Source organism: Microtus pennsylvanicus, chromosome 3, assembly GCF_037038515.1.
Source record: "Microtus pennsylvanicus isolate mMicPen1 chromosome 3, mMicPen1.hap1, whole genome shotgun sequence".
NCBI lineage: Eukaryota > Metazoa > Chordata > Mammalia > Rodentia > Cricetidae > Microtus > Microtus pennsylvanicus.
The window spans coordinates 125,345,693-125,360,694 of NC_134581.1; the positions used below are offsets into that span (position 1 = coordinate 125,345,693).

At 45.4% G+C, this 15,002-nt stretch overlaps 1 protein-coding gene across 5 annotated transcripts in view; it reads right to left on the reverse strand.

Moving 5' to 3' along the window:
- Positions 1-15,002, reverse strand: part of Lyn (LYN proto-oncogene, Src family tyrosine kinase) — a 106,740-nt gene that overhangs the window by 42,770 nt on the left and 48,968 nt on the right. For 3 of the 5 annotated variants that reach the window (XM_075967053.1, XM_075967055.1, XM_075967054.1), the window contains exons 2-7: positions 9,415-9,551; positions 5,895-5,940; positions 5,092-5,197; positions 2,597-2,695; positions 2,370-2,473; positions 1,241-1,390 (exon numbers count right to left, since the gene is read on the reverse strand). In XM_075967053.1, the coding sequence (XP_075823168.1) occupies positions 1,241-1,390; positions 2,370-2,473; positions 2,597-2,695; positions 5,092-5,197; positions 5,895-5,940; positions 9,415-9,546 (637 nt within the window). In that variant the 5' untranslated portion in view covers positions 9,547-9,551. The remainder of the gene's footprint in view (positions 1-1,240; positions 1,391-2,369; positions 2,474-2,596; positions 2,696-5,091; positions 5,198-5,894; positions 5,941-9,414; positions 9,552-15,002) is intronic. The other 2 variants (XM_075967056.1, XM_075967057.1) reach the window with 1 other exon arrangement.

The window sequence follows — 15,002 nt, forward strand, 5'->3', positions numbered from 1 at the left end:
TACAACGCATTCTTTCTCTTTTAGAAGTGCCGGTACAGGAAGCCTCGAACAAGCTGTTATTCTTAAAAATGTCCAATGCAACACCAAATAAGTAACTTTTGAATAATCACAACTTTCAAAATGACTAGAAGACGATTTGAAGCATTTTTCATCAACACCGCCACCACAGAGAAACAAAAGCAACAAAGACAGTGATGGACTGCTACACAAAGATGTATTCTGGTTCCTGAGTCCTCATAAGCTCAGTGGCCCGTGGGCAGGAAGGTAGCTGTTTTACCTGCACTCCAGTATGGGGCCACGGTACTACAAGCCCCCAACATCTCAGCAGAAGCAAAAGTGTATTGGAATGAAAGAGGGAGGAAGGATGCTGTAAGCCCCGCCCCGTGTTTCTGGGCCTCAACTAAGCCTCAAAGAGCTTTCTCATAAAGCTTCTTAGAGCAGGCAACAGGAAGCAGCCACAGCAGCTCCCGCATCTGATGTCAATCACAACAGAGAGACCCAAGGCCACAGAGGTGAGCTTCACAAGACTAGAAACTGGTATTGGGCCCGAGGCAAACTTGCTACTTTAAACACCCCTCAGCGTTTGGCTGTGCGCTCTTACTGTGGTCACATACCCCTTTTACATTCATGCAGTACACTCAGTGACAGAGCCGCGGCTCTCCTACTTTCAACATTTGCACACATTATAATATAGACTTTCCTGCACAGGAAGGGGAGCACTGGCTGTCGAACAGCTCACACCTGGGGAGAAGGCCACACAGGGGCCATCACAGGGACCTGTCACTCTGGGTGTACTGACGGCCCCGCTTGTAGTGCTCAACTCAATGGTGCCCACACAATCCAGGACGAAAGTGTGCCTACACAACCAACCTGTGTCCACCTCCAGCCTAGCGCTCGGCGGCTTGCAACCACGTAGGTTATAAAACCGGCAGACTTTGTCCAGCTGTAGGGAAATTTAAGTGATTGAGCCAATTTACTGAGGGCGACATTAAGCTGGGGTGTTCTGAAGACAAAGGCAAATGAGATGCGTCTCCAGCTTACAATATTTCAGTTCACGATAGGCTTATGAGAACGCATGCTCATCAGAAGTCAAGGAGTAACGACATACTGAGTTAGAGCAACCTGTAGGGCATCAGCCACCATTACTGGAAAGAAAAGTTTTCGTACAAATAGTGTCGGCCCCTCGATATCAATCATTGTAAAAACAATCTTCCTCTCGCTGCCTTCGGTGTTTACTTACTTTGGTAATGCTTAATCATGTCACTGATGCAGGGAAACGTGATCCGTGGGGAGATGTAATAGCCCCCGTTGTCCAGACTTCTAATTTTGTAGTGCTTGATAACATCGCCATGCACGGGGTCGTAATCTCTGACGGACAGAGAGAAGCTGCCTGTGGGGAAAAGTGAGGAGGAGGGCATGCCCGTGTGTCATTCAGGAGGTCTACGTTATACCACACTGTGGATGGAACATTTTGCCGTAAAGCGTACAATAAAAACTAGGTACGTTTATAACGTGTCATAGAAAGCCCTGCCGCCAGGTGTTGCGATATTTTAATCCAAGCATGTGGGAGGCAGAAGCAGGTGAACCTCGGCCAGTTCCGAGCTGGCCAAGGCTGCACAGTGAGACTGACTTGATAAATGACAATAACATTTGTTTGCTAGACTAGGAGTCAGCACGCCATTTCCTTCTTCACTGTAGTTTTCTGGAATCATTTAGATGAATAGAAAAGTTACTTTGAGTTTCCTCTTGACATTCAGGATTCACTTTCATAACAACACGGCAAACCAGGAAGTGTGCTATGGCCTGGCCATAATTATGACTGCGTTTCATTTATTAACATTTATCGCTTGAGTTTATTATTTGTTACCAAAACGTGAAATTTTCACTTTGGAAGGGTTTGCGCAATGGCTAGGCAGGGAAAAAAGACTTCATGTACTCTCTCTCTCTCTTTCTCTCTCTCTCTTAAACACGTGAATAATAATAACAATAATAATATATTTAAAATTAATAACATCTAAGTGTGACTCAGGCTTTTAATCCTGGCACTCGGTAGGCAGAGGCAAGGGATCTCTGAGCTTGAGGTCACTTGGTCTACATATTGATTTGCAGGCAAGCCAGGGGCTACATAGAGAGACTCTGCCTCAAAACAGAACAACAAAACCAAACCAAACCAGCCGTCTTATACCAGAACCTACTATATTCTTCATTTTATTCATCTTGGAATAGTTTTTAAAGTGATTCCCTGGGCTAGGGCTGTAGCTCAGGAGTAGCGCTTTTGCCTAACGTGCACAACACCCTAGGCCTCCCATCCAGGAAGAGTCCCTGAGTTTCTACACAGTCTTCTCCAAGGTCTCCCAGCACTCACCCACCTTTTAAAGTCTCGCTTTCTCTGATAAGAAAAGCTCCCGCACTGTTCCCTGGTGCCAGAAGCTGCCGTTCTGCATCCTTCCTGGTTATGTCCTTGAAGAACCACCTGTGGAGATAGTTTCGCATTTTATAGGTGTTGTGGCAGGGAGGGAAAAAAGATGGTGAGCGGGTAAACAAGCAATGCAATACAGCGTTCAGAAACACCAGGGTGCTGTGTGCCAGGACTCACTCTTCTGTCTCTAAGGTGTTGACCTTGGCCACGTAGTTGCTGGGGATGAAGCCTTCTCTCTTTGTAGAAAGGGACTTGGCTTTCCACCACTCCCCATGCCTGGAACAGAAAGAGAAGCCATGAGCTGCGACGGCAATTGTCCTAATGGTGTTTGTTTCTCAGAGTGAGGGCAAGAGGAAGCAACCCCAGAATCCCAGAATCCAAGGGGAAAATGTTTTCCTTCTCATATGAGAGAATGTTTAGTTACAGAAACAAACAAACAAAGAAACATCCTTTCAACTTAAGGGTGGATTGATAGATTCAGTGCTGCATAGGAAAGGGTTGGGGAAATGGCCCACTGTGTAGAAACCAAACAGTCTCATTTCCCCACATGGCTAAGGTGTGTTTTTAAGGATTCCTGCAGCAATCAGAGTCAAGGGAATAGTGGCTTAGAATTCATGTATTATAAACTTGTTTGTAAAAACATCCGATTTCCCCAGAGACAGGTGCCATGAATAAAGAAAAACAACAAATATAAATCTAAACCAAACCAGGGTAAGTCGGCCTCATCACCATGACACTGCGTGATATTACACTAACCCAGAGGGCGACAGGGAGGTGAAGGAGGAAGGGCCAGGCCCGGAAGCAGCTGTTGAGCTAGAGAAAGGGGTGGGGGGTGGAATTGGTCCTTGGAAACCTCTGTGTTCCTCTCCAAATGCCCCCCACACAGACCAGGCCCTGGTCTGTGAGGAAAAGGCGATTCTAACTGTGAGCTGTACCTGTGAACTGTTTATCCACACGGGCAGCTTGTGCCTCCTCCACCTTCAAATTCAGTCAGCTGTACCCTGAACTTATACAGATGGAGCTTTGAGGCCGAAAGCTTTTATTTCTCCATGCAGGGGTATTGAACCTAGGGTCTTGCACATGCTAGGCAAACTTTTATGTCTATGATTTCTTCTTCCCTGTTTAAGTACAACATAAGGCTGTTTTCATAGCAATCACAACCACACGGTGGGAGACATGAGGCATCATCCAGAGGTTGTTTGACGTACTGGGGGGGGGGGGAGTAGTGGACGAGCTCTCCTGGCAGTGGCCAGCTGCCTGGCAAGGGAGAACAGGTCTTCGGGGATGTGGCCACAGGTAGATGGTCCCACACTCATGCACACGTGGGCAGCACTGATGGGTTTACTTGCTTCTGAGACGGAAAGAAGGAAGATGTGGCTGAAAGGGGTGTTCATGTGGGATGCAGGGGATACTGGAGGAAGTGAGGGGGTGAATATGATCATGTTTATTGTATATGCGCATGGAATTCTCGAAGAATAAATATTTTAAGATAAAGTATGTGGAGGGTGTGCTATTTTTGTGTCGAAGACAAGAACACATGGGCTTTAGTATACACCAGTGGTCCTGGAACCCATTCCTGACAGATGCTCAGAGACAATTGTACACACACACACACACACACACACACACACACACACTCACCACAATCCTGTGGTGTCCTGCCCACTTCCAAAGCTAAAAGGAACAGACTGAGTGCCTTTTCAAGGTCATGCAACCGTCAGACGGAAGGGCCACATTTACACACAAGTTCATGCTGAAACTCTGGCACAGCCCTCTGGAACCTCATCTTCCGTAAGGCAGCCTCCCTTCTTCCCCCCCTTTGGCAGATCGGGGTCAGGGTGCTGCTTCATGCAAATTCAGTGCAAGAAGGAAGTTAGAGGAAGTGCTCAGAGTTCCTTGTTCTCCCTCTTCACTGCCCTGTGCCCTGTGGCCTGACCAGAGTCAGGCATGTGTGAGTCAACACGCATAGGTCAAGGAAACAAAACATCCACGCAGCTTCAGGGCAGAAGCACCGCAGCTGAATAGGGCTTTCCAGCATGCCTGTGGCTATGGCACCACGTCCTTAGCAAACCCTTGGAAACCACACCAACAGCCCGCGAGCCCTGTCTAAATCCAAGCAATAGAACAAAGAAAAATGGCCTTTCAAGTTTGTGTGTGCATTCAAGAATGTACAGGTGCACTGGTGTTTGCTAGCACACATCACATGTGTACATGTGTGTACATGCCAGAGCATAGCCTCAGCTGTCGTTCTTCAGACGCTGCCAATCTTGCCAATCTCTCACGGGCCTGGAACTTGCCAGTGTTCTAGACTGGCTGGCCAGAGAGTCCTCAGGGATTCACCTGTTTCTTCCTCTCCAGTGCTGTGCCAACATACCCAGCCTTTTCTTTTTCAAAGGTGGGTCCTGGGCACTAACTCAGATTACAACTGAGCTATCTCCCAAACTCCACAGTGGCTATCTTAAGTAGCATGCCACACAGAACCAAACTTCTTAGGCAGTGCATTGGTGAAGAAAGAAACTAACGTCTATCGTAGTCGGGAGAAACGACAGAGGTGCCCACAGCCACACTTGAAAGGGACGTTCCTTTTGCTCTGTTCCTGCCACCTAAGGAAAGCGAAAGAGACATCTACAAGAGCCGTGGCCAAGATGCTGCCAGGGCCTGGGCACACTTACTCTTCCAGGACTTTCATCTTTTCTCCTTTCTTGAAGGACAAGTCATCTGGGTGGATGCCATCGTAAGGGTACAAGGCTACCACAATGTCCCCTTGCTCCTCTGGATCTAAGAACAAAAGATATAAGCAGAGACCTTTCAGAACCTATCGGCATAAACACGCAGGAAGAGAGGAAACAATGGGGAGAAGGGCCATGGTACAAGGCTGTGTGCTTCCCACCTACAATAACACGAAATGCAGACTGTATGCACCAAACCAAGGGAGCTACTTTAATTCCCAAACTATGGTTAGGAAAGGATGTACCTCTGACGATGACAGCACCGTCAGGGGCCCCAAAGGCAGAAGCTACTCTAGTGTCCATCAGTGGGATGAACAAAATGTGATCCGCACATACAATAGAATAATATTCAATTAAAAAGAATTGAAGTTCTGACACACAATATAATCATAGATGAACCTTGAAGACTTTCCGTTAAGTTAAATGACCCAGCCACAGATGACAAAGGCTATATATTTCCAGCCACATGGGCTACCTAGAGCAATCAAATTCAGAGGGACGGAAAGCATAATGGTGGCTGCCTGGAGCAGAAGGGAGAGGAGAACCCTGAGTGTTTCATGACAGAATTCCACTGTGGATCATGGAACCCTTCTCTGATGGATGCGGGTGTGAGGCTCACACAGCGGTGCGGATTTCCCGCCTCTGAGCTCCACATTTAAAAAACAGTCGAAGGAGGGATATGTTTATATACATATATTTCCCACAACAGCAAACTAAACACTAGTTATATTGTTAAGAAAACATACCTTTGGTTTGAAACCTCTGTCCTGGTAAAAGTTGAGATTCTGAAACCTACGAAAGAGTATTCGTTAGGGACAAAAAGTCACGTTCAGCCTTCTCTTCTCACATGCGTGTTGTTTGTCATTTTCTAACAGCGACAAGTGAGGCTCAGATTTGCAGTTGCGAAGCAGGAAAGAAGAGCTAAACAGACAAATCTTATAGGGCGATGCCGTTGCCAGCAAGGCTCCCATCTTCTGTAGGGTCCTACCTATACAGTCATTTTCAGGGCTTTTTCTGGACAGGTAGTCCTTAATCTGGGGCAACAGACCAAGTGGGTAGGCTTCACAAAATGGAATTAGATGCCAGCCTGCCGTGATTCTTTCTCTTGTTTTTAACAGAACTCTAATATTTGAGTGGCAGTTTGCCCCATGCGCGGCCTGTTTCTAGACTTACAGCCCCCTCTGCAGAAGGTGAAGAAGCATTCCTTAAACTCACTGTTGGGTGAGGTCTGGGTAAAATGTACCACTTTCTGCCTAGAAAGAATTAAAGGCTGGAGGCACAGTAGCCATGGAAACCAAACAGTAGGTAGGGCCAGCGCAGCAAAACATCACAGTGACAACTTTGAGAAGGTGTCACCGCCTATCTCCATGTTTCCTGAACTTATCTAAACATCTGATCAGGCCCTGTCACTAACAGAGAAACACAAGCCCAACAGAGTCAGACTTTCTTGTGTGACCCTGACTGTCTGGGGTTCAGGGACATCTCCAGTTATGACAGCAGCAGGGTGCATGGCCAGCAGATCCTGGTACAGAGGACGGGTACAGTCCCTTCTAATCCAATCCCTTTTCAACAAGAGCACTGCTAGGGGAGTGTAAGGGCTCCTGACAGGGCCTGAACTTCAAGCCATCTCCTCTGCTTTACCTCAAGAGTCATTTCAGGGAACAGGACCAAAAGGTTTATAGGGAAATAGAAATTTCTCTGAGAGTAAGCCCATAAAATCTACACTTCACTGGGGAAAGGACAGGAGGAGTAGGAAGTCAGGGGCCCATATTAACATTCAAGACTTAAAGACATTTTAGACTGCCGTTTTAATCACTCAGATTTGCATAATTAAGAATCACAGTCTATTTGGTATGATTTAGAGGAAGCAATTAGATGAAACACTAAAGAATCCGAAAGCAGCAAGGTGATCTGCAAATGCCAGAGAGGTTAGTTTAAAAAGACATTAAAGCCCGTCTTCAGGTGAGTCCCTCTGGCTGTCTAGGCTGGCCCTGAACTCTAAAGGACTAACCGACCCTCCTAGCCTAGGGACAGGGAATATAGGTCATGCTAGCTCATCCAGCCCATTCTGGACCACTTTGTAAGACCAAAGCACATACGTGTGACCCCGTGACCTCTCTCCAGAACAAAGTTTCTCTTAATAGGTTTTCTCTTCAATTGGTTTTCCATGAGTGTTGTTGGCTTTTCATCAGTTCCCCCTTCTCCTTTCGGAGCACTTTATAATCAATAGAGTGTGTGTATTTTTTCACATGGCTAAGGCTGAGAACCCTACTTAGGGTCATAGAATGAGGCCAAACTAAGGAGCTTTGGGAGATCATCTGTGGCCACAGAAGACCTGAACTTAAAGTTTTCTGGTAAGCATTAGGGAACGAAAAGATTTTAAACATGTTCACTATTTATTTCCAACTAACTTGTAAACTTTTTTACACAGAATATTTGTTTTTTTTAACTAGTCTTTCTTGATTTACTAAATAAAAAACACCTGAACAAATAAACATACCAAACAGACCAAAACAAAACAAAACAAACAAACAAAAAACCCTTGAGTTTTAAAGCACATAAAAATCAATAAAAATCAATCACAAAATTATAAAATCAAATAATTAGCATTTGTTAAGGGAAATAAATAGAACCTTTAATGAGAACTTTGAATTCTACAAGAAAACTACCATGATGTCAGTGCCTTTTACTTTTCTATTAATCGCATTTATTTAAGAATATAACTATATCTATCTGTACTTATGAAGTGTTTTTAAGTTGTATATTGATAGACATTCACCAACACCAAATTACTAATGTTTTAAATAATCTTATACATTTTATGTGGATACATTTCCTATAACTTTTTCTATATCTTTTTTTCAAGTTTTTTATTTATTTTTATGAGTTTAGGTATTTGGCCTTCACCAGGATCTGTGCACCATGTACAGGCCTGGTGCTGGCAGATGTCGGGACAGGTGTCCTGTGTCCGGGAACTAGAGGCACAGAAGGTTGTGATCTACTATATGGACAATGGGACATGAACTCAGGTCCTCTGGAACAGCAACCAGTGCTCTTAACCATCTCTCCAGCCCCTCTATATGCAGTTTTACATGATATGTAGATAAAGTGTATATCCAGAAACATCTTGTAAAATAACTTAACAGCACAATGTAGCCACCATTCACCTCCACTTCCCTTTAACTAACTTTGATTAATCAGTCTAACTGATGACAGTTAGTTCTGATAGGTTATAGATAATGGGGACGGGCTAGGCAACGGTCCTCAGCAGGACTGGACAATGACAATCTATTTCTAAATAACTATGTTTCCAAGTCTCTTAAAAACATAGGTACAACCGGAGAAACAGCAAATGCTTCTGTTTTTGTTTTGTTAGGGTTTCACTCTAGAGCCCTGACCATCCTGGAACTTGCTGCGTGAACCAGGCTGCTGCCTGCCTCAACTACCAAAGTGCTGTGATTGCAGGTAGACACCACCACGCCTGGCCAAACTGTCAATAAAGCCATTTGGGCTAAATTGGAATAAGTTGTTTTCATCTTAAATGCCAGAACAGTCTATAAAAACCAGGGTGTGGGAGGTATACAGGCATCCAGTGGAAGACTACATGCCAGGTTACAAGCTCCAAAGTAAAGCAAATTTAGCTATAGTTGTTGCACGTTCTGAATTCCCCGAGGCTTTAAAATAAAGAGGCGTCACTTCTTTCCCAAATGCATCAGGTGACTCATCACTCATGTCAAGTATCTACTGTGGACAGCCATGTAAAGTTTGGAGACTAAGCTAGATGCACCTTTTCTTAACCTTTTACTCAACTATCACAAATCGTGACAACCACAGTCTTTGTATTGTTTTAAATCAGTTGACAAAAAGACAAGATAGAATAAAATGCAATGTCCCACTAGCTTGTGTTTTAGCTTCTGGTTTAAATCCAGCAAATCCTCTTGTCCCTAGAACATGGAGCTGATATTGCTAACCTGCCCTGCGGTCATGCGGGTCTGGATCTATTCTGGGTCTTCGCAATAGGTGTATGAAAGATGCCTTTCTCTATGGTAAACATGCAACTGAAGACCTGGTTACCAACTAGTAAGTGACTTCATTATCCATAAAATCTCTACGCATTCTTCAAAAGATTAAGTTATGAGGCATATAAAACTTATTTGGGGTCTATGTGAACAATATAATTTTTTTGCATGCAAGATTGTGGTTTTAATTGCACAGCCATGCTCTGATCCTGCGGTGGGATCTCTCCCCTGAGACTATTCTACTTACTGGCCTTTGCTGCTTACTGGACGTTGGATCTCTCACATAAATAGTTCGGTCAGTGTTACGTACTGGTTGAGTCTTCGAATCTACTCCATCGTCATTCAGATTGTCTTTCCTTTTTGATTTTATACATCCCATATTTCCTGTTGGAATAGAAAAGCAATGGCATTGTTTTTTTTAATCAATCCAGAATTGGCTTAAAGCCATTCAAATCTCTGTATTAAAGAAGATCAAAAAGAATATGCTTCTATTCATTGTTACACACTGATTAATACACTCAAAGGTGGATGCTGTTTGGAAACAGGTTATCTTGGTTATTCATTGGTTCCTTCCTTCATTCACTGAAAACTCTTTACTGAGCGTCTCCCCTTTACAAGAACCCAATTCCTACAATAAAGGTGCGCCTGTTTTTGTGGCAAAGGAGTGTGAAATGGCATTACAGTATGCTCGGACGAGCCTGTGACACAGGATACACGAGTCCTTATGAAGGACAGGACTTCTAATTGAGGCAAGAAGAGAAAATGCTGGTCCGAGAAGCTTCCTGAAGGTTGAGATGAGATGGGTTTAAATCTGGTGTCAAAATCAGCGAAGGAAATCCAGGAAGGCTTTTCAGAGGTAGCCATAGAGACCCCGGGTAATTCTGTCCCATGAACCAGTGCATGAGTCCTTTCGTGATGGAGCAGGCAGCAAAGGCAAGGAGACAGAGAAAAGGCTGGAGACAGGACCACAGTGGGTATAATGCTGTCAGTTTAGTTTGCGTTCCCAAAAGACAAGTAACACAAAGGGCCGGAGTCTCCACCGGCGGTGGGATTTACATCTAGAGTCTACTGTACGGGGCTTGGGAGCCTACACACATGATGTTGCCATCGTCAAGACATAGGTCAGGGAGAAAGGATGCTTGAAAGACTGTTCAGATGGTCCAGTCTGGTAGGCTTCCCCACAAGACATCCAACTGCAAGCCAGGAAAGGCGGCAGTACTAAAGACACAGTGACAATGACGTCATCTATACCTACCAGCCGTGAAGACAGACAGAACTGAGGGGTGAGTGCCGGCACAATGTTTGTTTGCTCTGAGTCACCCCTGTCCCCAGACTGAGCCCCAAATGCCCCTGAAGGAGTCCAAGACTGGTGCAGAAACTAATTTGACTCAGCCTTTGAGGAAGTGCCTGAAACAATGTAACTATACTATCATCTCAAAAAATCCAAAAGAAGAACAGGAGGAGAAAAAGGAACAAATGGGACCTGGTCCCAAATAGCCACAGAACAAGTGAAGAGTGCACAGATGAAAACAAGAGGCAGGGACTTCACAGAAATCTCAGGAACTTGGCTGCCAACCTAACCAGGGAGGCAGGATTGAACTCTGGGTGACTGACCACCTTGGTCTCCCCTCACCCCCTTCCCTAATCTGCTGGCTGGGGTGAGATGGAAGAGATTTTCCAGGTTGTTAATTAACCCATTGTCTTCTCAGACCGCCAGCTCACTGCATCCAGTGTGGCTTTAAGATTGAATTCCCGGCTCTGCTCACCGGCTTCGTCAGTGGCAGGAATGGAACCCGCACAGCTCTGCTCACTGTCCTGCTCTCCCACAGGTTTTGGCTAGCTCTTGGGACCTGGGCTTCATTTCTTCCACAGGCAGGGTGTGAAGTCTCTGAGGGCCAGCCACTCCTTTTCTGAAACTAGCAAAGTGGCAAGGGGTAGTTCCCAGAATAAAGAGGAAGCGAGACCTTTGCTGCAAAACAGTCTCTCTTCTTCTTTTCATAGCCTATGTTTCTAAAATGGAGATGGGTTTAGGAGGTGATTTGTAAATAAGCCTAAACTCGTTCCCCAATCCATTCTTCACCCCACCCTTTCTCAAAAACGCTGTCCAGCTGATCATCCCTTCTGATGGTGACAGGAAAGCCCTGGAAGCCAGACCTCTGAGCACAGGGAAGCTCCAGAGAGGGGGCGGCATCTGGGGTCCTAACGGGCTGAGCATCCTGTTTGCCCACAACCTCACTCTGTTGGGTTTGCTGTACTGCCCCAAGGGCTCAAACAGCACTGCTGCTCCAGGAGGGACTCAAGGCCCTTCCCCCTTTCTTTCCCCTTTCTTCCCCTTTTTTCCCTCATCTTCCTCTTCCTCCTTCTCTTTTTCATTTTTATTTTTTATTTTTGACAAGGTCTCACTCTGTACCCCAGGCTGGCCTGGAACTTACTCTGTCTCTCAGGCTGGCCTCAAACTCACAGTGAGCTGCCATGGCTGGCGCCCGAATGCTGGTTGAGCAGCCACACCCAGTTCAGCCAATCAGTGAGAGAAGAACCAGGTGTACCACTGTGGACACCAGACTTTGTGCTCACAACAGAGCCACGTGGGTCCTGTCTGACAAAAAAAGTATCAGAGGTGAAGGAAGAGGACAGCGTGTGTGATAGAAGACTCTAGAATGGCCCTTTCCAAAACTGGGTTTGGAGCCAGGGATGGCTGCTCATCTGTACTCTCAAAGCTCAAAGATTAGAAAACACAGTTCAAGTCCAGTCTGAGCTACACTGTGAGACCTTATCTCAAAAAAATTAACTAATTAATTATTCTGTTTTTTTAAAAAAGAAGAGTCTTGATAGTAGAACTCACTTATTAGTTTGCAGAAAATATAGGTAGTGGGAAGACAGATACAATGAGAAAAGTCTAGAATGGGCCCTATTCCATAGGGGAAAGAGAGCAGCATTGTTCCATACGAAAAGGGCCTAGGGATGGGGTCAAGCTGGGCACACCCCTGAGGGACACGGTTCCATCTGCAGTAGGCACTGCAGAAAGGGATGAATAGCACAGGAACAGTATGTGGAGCGGGAACACAGAACCCACGGCCAGGGCAGTCGGAGGAGACGCCATGAGGATTCGTCTCACTTTTATAGGTTTGGCAACGGGGCCTTGGAGATGCAGGATGGGGGTGTGTAGGTGGGAGTGAGGGCGGACACATGTCTTTGCAACTCTTGATCCGTCCACCACAGTAAGAGGGGGTGGAGGAAAGGGACGATGTGTCTAAGGACACGAAATCGGTGACTCTATGAAAAGGACAGAACTTTTTACCTTTTCCTAGAGTTTTGAAAATTTCAAAAGGTAAGTTTGGTGAAAAACTTAAGTGGATATTATGGACAGATTTACAAAATTCATTCATTTTGGCCAGGGGGTGGTGACACGTGCCTTTAATCTCAGCACTCAGGAGGCAGAAGCAGGAGGATTTCTGTAAGTTCGAGGCCAGCCTGATCTACAGCCTGGGCTACACAGAGAAACCTTGTATTGAAAAACTAAATTAAAAGAGAAATACATATACATACATGCATACATATATTACAAAATTCATTCATTTTACACAAAATAGAACACATGTGGCATGTTGGTGTGCGCGCGCACATAGGTATATGTGATTAGGAGTGCTTTCTGGCACATGTTACGCCTGTAGCATGTCAAGCAGTGCCACCTTCGTTCCAGCAGGGAGCCACAGAAATTCTCTAGCTGGACTGATGCAGAGATGTGGAGAACTCTACTTCTGAGCGATACCTTTATGGGAAACAAGCTGGGCTAGCGAAAGCCAGTCGCGGGCAGCCGCCCCCCAACAGGGGCCCATCCTTCAGGCCCTGTGTGTGCTGGAGAGGGGCTGACTATAGTCTGAGGAAGACAAGCGTAGAGTAGCAGGTGGAGGGGGCGGGATGTCAATCTAGACCGGTGCTCCCACCAATTATTTGCTTGGTATTTTGTGTTTTTCCCCTCTCGCCATCACCACAGTGAGCGGAGTCAGATGTTTGTTGCGTGACAGACGGAAAGCGAGAATACCGCAGAACACCGCACGGCCCAGGCAGAGCTCAAGCGCTCACAGGGCTCAGGAGTGGGTTCCTGCACACAAACAGGTCCCACAGCTCCACATGCCGAGGGAAAGAACCGGAAAACCCCCAAATGCAGCTATTCCCGTCAAACACTGGAGGTGCTGTTAGACATTTCCGAAGGATATGAGCACTCTGATTTGCACCTCTTCTTTGACGTCTCTTATTAAGCCTACAATGTGCCGAGCTTCTCTTTAATCCCCAAAGAAAGTCACTGTCCAAGGCATTATGATGCTCACTTCATAGAGGAGAGAAACGGGGCTGGGAGAATCAGGCTGGCACAAAGCCAGTCTGCAGCTGGTGCGAGTTTCAGCTGGGCCTCCCTTCCGCACCACCCAGGCTGGTCTCAGGCTGGGCACAAGCTGGCCTCGGTCTAATCCACAGCCCGTGTGTTTAACATTTTTCCACGTGCTCCAAACTGGTTGGAAGTACACATTCTCTTAACAAAACTAAATAAAAGAGATCATTTTCATAGGCTGCCTCTTAAGATGTTATAAAAATGTTTCACCATAAGAACCAGTCATGAGATTAATACAATGACACCAGACAGTCAGGACCAAGGAGAAGAGGCAAGAGCAAGGTGCTTATGCCGTGGGTGACTTATCTAGCCCAGCTGAGCTCTGAGTTCACTCTGGGTTTACTTCAGGGACCGTGTAAATCACCAGGAGAGAGGAAAGGGACCAGCCTTCTTTGGGGACAGTGTGTGTCCCTCTCAATTCTAATTTATATCCAATGGACTTAGTGGAATGCCATAGGTGATACTGTGTGCCTTGTTTCTTCTTGGTATTACACTTCTTTCTTTCTCTCTTCACACTACTTCTATGTAGTTCAGGCTGGCCTTGAACTTGTAGTCCTCCTGCCTAAGGTTCCCCAGTGCTGGGATTTCAGGCATGTACCATGACTCCCAATTGATCTCATAGCATTTATAGTAGTAAATAAAGGCATATTTAATATGTAGGTACTTTATTTAAAAGTAATTATTATCCAGAGGGAGAAGGAGTGTTAACTAAAACTGAGAGTGTAAAAGAACCCTATGGAAAATCATTACTTTGTAATGTTAATTTTAAAAATATAAAAATAAGATGCAGAGGCCTGGGAAGTAAAGGTGCTTGCTGAAAGTCTGACAGCCTGAGTTATCCCTGGGACCTACATGGTGAAAGAAACTCTATATGTATGCTTTGACACGCGAGCACACACCATCTCAAAAAATGTAATAAAAATAGGTTTGTTTGTTTGTTTTTGCGGGGGCGGGGGCAGTGCTGAATACAGCTACCCAATATGGATGGACTGTGCTTCTCCAGGAGACATCAATTTCTCTGGGATAATTGTTCACTGTGTGAAAACGTCTTGCTGTGATTGGTGTAATAAAGAGCTGAACAGCCAATAGCTAGGCAGGAGGTATAGGTGGGACTTCCCGTCAGGAAGAGAAAGTAGAATTTGAAACTAGGTGTACAGGAGATGCCAGTGGGATTCTAAAGAAGTTGAACATACTGTGCAGATAAAATGTTACATACTCCATGAGCTATTACAGGAACTGAGCCATGCTACAGAAAGTAGATTAGAATAAATGGGTTAATTTAAGTTATGAGCTAGTTAGAACAAGCCTAAGCTAAGGCTGAGCTTTTATAATTAATAACAAGTCTCTGAGTCATTATTTGTGAGCTGGCGGCCCAAAGAAAAATCCGTCTACAATGAATTACTAAATAAAAATCTTAGTGCCAAGCCTGGCATACCTGCCAGTGAATT